At 40.0% G+C, this 6,894-nt stretch overlaps 1 protein-coding gene across 1 annotated transcript; it reads right to left on the bottom strand.

The window, feature by feature from the left end:
- Window positions 1–4,436: 4,436 nt before the first annotated feature.
- Window positions 4,437–6,829, bottom strand: si:dkey-251i10.1 (ADP/ATP translocase 2). The gene is made up of 4 exons (XM_026181781.2): window positions 6,535–6,829; window positions 5,211–5,697; window positions 4,984–5,124; window positions 4,437–4,861 (listed from the first exon to the last, which is right to left on the bottom strand). The coding sequence occupies exons 1-4, from the start codon at window positions 6,643–6,645 to the stop codon at window positions 4,704–4,706; spliced, it is 897 nt and encodes a 298-aa protein (XP_026037566.1). The 5' UTR covers window positions 6,646–6,829; the 3' UTR covers window positions 4,437–4,703.
- Window positions 6,830–6,894: the final 65 nt, after the last annotated feature.

Here is a 6,894-nt window from a genome sequence, read left to right on the forward strand (position 1 = left end):
TGGAATCGTTCACCACGAGTCAGTCGTCTTCATCACACAAGCCAACATGTTTAGAAATAAACACAAATGCCAAAAGAGAAACCCAGCTGTCCGCCGTCGTGCACACCTTTCCCTTAAAAACTTTGAGTGATATTTTTCTGGGATGTTCCAGAAAAAAAAAAATGCTTTAAAACGAAACAATAATGAAAAAACGAAAATCCAAAATGCATCTTTTTTTTTTTTTGTTCTTCTTTTCGTCAATGAACGCACCATCATTGGCTGCTTATGTAGAGAAGCCACCAAAATGTATCATACGTCATTTTCAATTAGGGTCATTTACCGGCAGCATTAGCGATCGGCCCGAACGTCACTATATTTTTCTGATAAATAAGTGTAAATTTTTCAAAAATTCACAAAGAGCAAAACGTCACCATTTTATCTGGATGTAGTAGCTTTCCTGTTTTCACCGCTTTGTGGTGTTGTTGAAAGATGTTGCGGTTTGTCTAAATTTGTTGCGTGTTAGAGGAAGCATAAGTATGTGCCTTCTTGTAATCTCCTTGGTGAGCTTGTTATTATTGAGAAGCTGAAGCCAGCCAATTGTGTTTGCACTAAAACCAAATTGCTTTTTGTGATGTAGACTATTTAAGCAAGCTTGTTGCGTCACTTTAACCGTACAGTATGCATGAGGGTGAAATTGGTAAGTCTAGGGCTAGAGCTCTCATCTGTTGACCTGTAAACCAGTGCAGCTTAGAGGATCTTGTGAATATATCTTGGCTTAGTTTCGCATTTAGTTTTCAAATTCCATCTCCTTACTCATCCAGTTTTTCACGACAGTTAAAGGTAAAACGAAACAAAAACAGAAAAAACAACACAAAAAAAAAAATCAAATAACACATACCATTTTACCGATACAATACAGCTTTTACTTTCACATGCCACAGTTAGAGTTACACAACTGCAGAAGAGATTTTCATTTTTCTGAATCCATGGGAACGCATGAGTATACGAGGTCGCCTCGAGACTATTGGTCAAATTCATTTAGGTCGTTTTTGAAGACTTGTATTTATTGCATATTTCGTTGACATCTAAGAAAGGCCTACATCATGCTTTTGAGTCTTACAAATGCACCTTATTCATGTCAGTCCATGTGGGGTAAAAAAGGAAAAAAAAAAAAGGCTGGCAGTGTAATATCTCTGATTTTAGCACCTTACTACACAGCATGTTTTCACTTTATGCCAGTTTAACTATTCTTCCATATGTATGATTTCAAAAATAAATCTCATTCTTTGTGAAATTGTTTCATGGGATGTGCCAAAGTTTGGAGGCGATCTCCCAAGTGTTTATGCTTATCATATTTTTTTTTCTCCTCCTCCTTCAGTTATAGCAAGGGTATGTCAGAACTTTCCTATAACAGTGTGTGGAATCAATTTATCTCAGCAAACAGTATCATTACTTGCCATTTTACAATAAGCCCTGTATTTCACATATATTTACCAGTGATGTGTATTTGTTATTATAAAGAAAATAGCCGTAAAAGCTTCATTATGTTACATAATATTGTGACTTTTTTCGAAAAACTGTGAAGACTTATCTTGCATATACTTTATACAGAAGTATTAAGCCTTAATACAAAAGACTAAAAAAAGTGTGGAAGAATAAACTGATTGTTGCTAAGTAAGGATGATTTTTGTAAATGTTACCAGCACTTTTTTTGTAATTTTCACTCTCTGAGGTATTGTACAAGTTCAAGCTGTTTGTGAAGTTTGATTATGAAGGAATAAAAACTAGTACTTTCCTGTACTTCACAGAAAGTCTTGTTGCTGTTTTCTTTTTGTGCTCTTTTATCTTTTGTCTTTGGATCAATGAATGCCTGTGTAGTAATAATAATGATAATAATAATAGGACTCACATTTCCCAACTGCGCTGCCGCAAAGTACTAACATCCAGTTAATCCTTAAAACCAGATAAACATATAGATGAAATGCTCGGAGTCAATTTATTCGAATAAATTACCCGTCGTAGCTAAAATTAAGCTCATAAATAATATTAGCCTGGTGTGTTGTGGTGCGTGTTGATTCCAAACACAGTTGGAAGTGACGAGATAATGAACAACAGGCTGGAATGTATCCCAGAATGCACTGTGCAGGAGGCAGGGAACACCCCGGACAAGCTGTCAGTTGGTTACAAATCTAACAATGATTAATAAACAGTCGCAGTCGTACTTCACACCTACAGACAATTCAAGAGTACAGTCCACTTGACTCACAAGTGTTTAGACTGTGGGAGGAAACTGGCACGACCAATGTGGAAAGAGCTACAGAGATGATTTCAGCAGGAACCAAAGAGCAGGTGTGTCCCGTTGTTAGGTGTGCGTTTTTACCCCCGAGCTGCTGCAAAGTACAGCACGTGGCTGCGCAAGGCCGCAGATGATTCTCAGATATGGCCATATCAAACGTGGTTTGCGCTGGGGCTTTTTACACTGATTAACATACTGTGTGTGTGGACGGAGAACAACCCGAGCAAGATCAATACGAGCTTTTATTGATATTCAGATTAGAGCTATGTGCTGTAAACAGTGCTCCTTATTTCCACAAGCAAAGTTAAAGAAAAAACAAATGTCAACCATGCGCTTCAATAATACTCATTAACAGATTAGCAGATGTCTAAAGAATGGATAATATGACAGGTGTGATTTGGCAAAAACATTACCCAGCAAGAGCAGACAGGGAGAAGGCAAAGAAGATAATGTGTACTGTATGCATTTTATTCAGATGCATACGTTATTGGTGTTTATGACTGCAAATTAAACTTGTGTAGGACAAACATAGCTCTACTGCCTTGGCAAATCATTCCCTTTCTTTATATGGCTACACCCACGCTCTCAGTACAAACAGGAAAGTGATTTGCCGGTTTTTTAATTCATATTTCCAAACGATTTAGAGGTGAATCTCTCGTCAAAGCAAAGTAAAATGCAAAGGGTTTCATTTAAATTGATGTAAGACACTGAGCAAACAGTTCTGTATCTGTCCACTTTATTAGCAACTTTATAAACACTTTAACATTTGTCATTTTAAATGCACTGGACAAATATTCTTCCTTTACTTTGTCAGGCTCTCGGTGCTTTATTGTAAGGTGTATTACTTTTTTTTCTTTTTTACAATGTAATAGAGGAACAACAACATTTAAGTTACAGTGTTACAGTACAGGCTACAGTTACACAGCATCACTCTGGAATGCATCAACACCTCTTTAACCTTCTGAAACGAGTTATACAGGCAGCAGGTTTCGCTGTATTGAAGTAATAAGTTCAACATAGCAAACACTGCCTGGCTGTTTGTGATGATTGTTTATCTCGGTTGGGTCAGGGTGAGCCTTTGTTTTGTTGTCATAATATTCTGATAAGATTTAAAGCCTGTTTGAGCTTTAGACACTCCTCATTAAGAAACTCTCAGTGGGAGCAGTTTAGCAGAGCTGATCTAGTTTCACGCTGTATGCAACTGGCGCCCCCTGCTGTCCACATTCAGTATCTCGGGTTAAGTAGACCGAAACCAGATTGTATATTGAAACTTGTGTGTAAGGGCCTCTTAATCGCTGCTTTATCTTTAATCTGACTTTTCATTAGGTTTAAAAAAAGAAAAAAAAAAGCCATGCCATTTTTTTACATACCTGCCAAGTTTACCTTAAACTCTCTCTCTCTCATAATTTATATATCTATATAATCAAATTACACCTATGTTAATTTACACTATGTCATATAGGCTTTATTACTTATGAAAAATGTAGAAAGTATGTAGGAAGTATTTCTCCCATAACACTCTGCCTAGCTACAGATATGACTAATAAAGCAAGTGTTCACCTAGCCAGTCATTTGCAGCTCACTTAACATGCACCACACCTTATAATCATGTTTGCTATTTAGGTTGACAAAGCAAAACCAAACTTCTTACATCGCCAAAGCAACTTGTGATGGATGTGAGAATAGATTTGAATTCAGTTGGTGTCTTGGATGCGTGGTAGTCATTCTGTTCTTCTAAATTTAAGAGCTATATTTATTCAGACACTGAATATCCAATGAGAGGGATATCTTGAACTATATAAATTCTATTTTATATATTTCTCTTAAGATTTACATTTTCCAGCTGTTTGAATAACTAAAACTGCAATACTGTCAATTTACATGTGCTGTGAAAGATAACCTAGAAACAGAACCTCAGTAAGGTCAGTATACAAGCTATAGATTGTGCTACTAACAATCTGAGTGGCACAACAAAGGAGGTGACACTCGAGTATTCTACTCTACAATCCTAGAAGTGGCCACGGTCAAATGCAGAAAGGCTCAGGGAGAGATAAGCATGAGTAAATATAGCCATTGGGTGTAATCCACTTCGTGCATTTCATTATCCAAGTGAGTGTTCATCCCATGCTATAACAGTATTGGAGACAGTAGACATAAATTGTTTAGTTTGTTCCCCAGAATAAATTTATTCAAGTTGGGACCATACAAACCTAGTGAATGACAGGAGGAGGTATCATATTTCTTTTTAAACAGGAATGACATTGGTAAACAGGGTGTGGAACGTTTTAAAATCAAAGATGCACAACGTACAGCCATCTCTCACTATTGGTGAGAAGTTTGTTCCCATAAATAAGGCAGAACGCAGAGTCCGTAGAAATGGAAAGTTATTACATTTAGCCAAATTGGACAGTGATGTGACAATGAAGATTTAGAGGACCTTCTTCAGCTCATCGTACAACACCAGCACGAAGGCGCCGCCCATGCCTCTGAGCACGTTGGACCAGGCTCCCTTGAAGAAAGCCTTACCACCCTCATCGCGTGCGATCTTGCGCCAGCAATCAATGGTCCCGGTGTACATGATTTCAGCTGAGGAAGGGAAAAAGAAAAAGAAAAAAAAGAGTTAGCTACGAAATAAAACTCAATATAGAACAGATCAACTGTAACTTCTGGGTTCATGTCTAGGTGACGCGTGTTACAAATACACTCACCTCCTTTACGTCCGGACTGCATCATCATACGTCTACGGACAGTATCGAAGGGGTATGAAGTCAGGCCAGCAACGGCTGTCACAGTCTGTGCAATCATCCAGCTCACCACAATGTGGGTGTTTTTGGGGTCTGGAAGCATTCCTGCAAGCACAAAAGGAAAGGTAAATTATTTACAACACCAATAGATGCAGATGAATCGCTTTATGATCAGTGCGAAATAAACATACCCTTAGCTGTATCATAGATGCCGAAGTATGCAGCCCTGTAGATAATGATGCCCTGCACAGACACATTGAAGCCCTGGTACAATCCTTTCAAGCCGTCAGACTTGAAGATCTTAACCAGGCAGTCACCCAGACCTGAGAACTCTCTCCCGGCTCCTGCCTTTCCCACATCAGCTGCCAGACGGGTACGGGCGAAGTCAAGGGGGTACACGAAACAGAGGGAGGTGGCTCCAGCAGCACCACCAGAGGCCAGGTTGCCAGCAAAGTACCTCCAGAACTGCGTGCGCTTGTCGACGCCATCAAGGAAGACCTTCTTGTACTTGTCCTTGAAGGCAAAGTTGAGGGCCTGGGTGGGGAAATATCTGATGACATTGGCAAGGTTACCTCTCCAGAAGGAAAGGAATCCCTGCTCTTTGGGAATACGGACAACGCAGTCCATGATACCCTTGTACTGCTTATCAGCTGTGATCTGCTTACTGGCATGCTGGACCTGGATTAAGAGAAAAGGAGAATCACACAGACTGAGGTTAAAAATCAGGAAGCTAAGGAACCACTTTACAGCGACAAGGTCCCTTTGTTGTGACCTTGAAGCTATAAAAATTGCAGGAACCACAAGAGAAATTCTTAAACAGTAATCAGTAATTAATGATAATGACTACCGTGTTGAATTGTAATCTGACTAGTTAATTCGGACGTGGTTAACCATCTATTAATTTAATCACGCTCACACAGACAGACACTAAGCCTCAAATAACACAAATGTCACTAAATGCAGGGTGTAATACAATGTCGTTGTTCGGGTTGAACAAGAAGGGATGTAAAACTTGCTGATCTGGCTGTGATTGACTACCGCCCGGGCTTTAGCTTAGCAGTCGTGCTAAACGCTGCCTAACATCCGGGGGTACATGGGCCACCACAATGATACGCCGCCAAATTTTACCGAGAATACTATAATCATGTTATCCCCGTGTAACTACAGTTGAGATACCAGCGCTTTAAATAATCCAGACGAGTTGCCGGCTGTTCGTACAGAGTGTTCTCGTGTTTGTCCTTTGTTAGCTATGCCGGCTAAGGTTAACGTGTAATAAAGCTAGCGTTAGCAGCCGGGCTCGTGTAGGTCATTTCCCCATCCTGTCGTGACCTCAAATGATTGAAGCAGTCCTTCTTTATAGTTTCACCGTTTCCGGATAAACATTATAATAAGCAAGCTGCAATTAGTTTAAGTACAAGCTACTCAATTAGTATTCGATTAATACTTTTAAATGGCAGTGAGTAAGATTACACAAGCTAGCCGGCTAACGGCTTTCCGCCAGTCAAAGAGTTTTACCTGAAGGAGAAGCTTCACTCTCTCAATAGGGGCGACGGCTGTTTTGGAGATGGCAGCGGAAATACCACCGGCCAAGAAATCCTTGGCGAATGAAACAAGTGTATCGTTCATATTGCGATGTTCTTGATGCGTCTTCCAGGTAACTAGTAAATACTATACGCCCCTCTGCCCTCTGCGGCTGATGGCCTGCACCGACAAAATGGCCGATCGTGTAGCTGCGCCGGGGATTTATTTCACATATCAGATCGCGATACTACACGAGAACTAGCCTCCACGTCACGCGCTGCTCCGCCAATAAAACGGTCCAATTTGTCTTGTCGTCACTTTACGTAGTTGTCTCGACCCCAGGCGAGTAATTCC

Source organism: Astatotilapia calliptera, chromosome 10 (assembly GCF_964374335.1).
Source record: "Astatotilapia calliptera chromosome 10, fAstCal68.1, whole genome shotgun sequence".
NCBI lineage: Eukaryota > Metazoa > Chordata > Actinopteri > Cichliformes > Cichlidae > Astatotilapia > Astatotilapia calliptera.

What these genes read in the sequence shown, in the direction of transcription:
- si:dkey-251i10.1 (XM_026181781.2), bottom strand. Translation starts at nt 6,645, where the DNA reads ATGAACGATACACTTGTTTCATTCGCCAAGGATTTCTTGGCCGGTGGT. An exon ending in GAGTGAAGCTTCTCCTTCAG is followed by an intron (nt 5,698 to 6,534) that starts GTAAAACTCTTT and finishes CTCTTAATCCAG; the next exon opens with GTCCAGCATGCCAGTAAGCA. An exon ending in CATCTATGATACAGCTAAGG is followed by an intron (nt 5,125 to 5,210) that starts GTATGTTTATTT and finishes TTGTGCTTGCAG; the next exon opens with GAATGCTTCCAGACCCCAAA.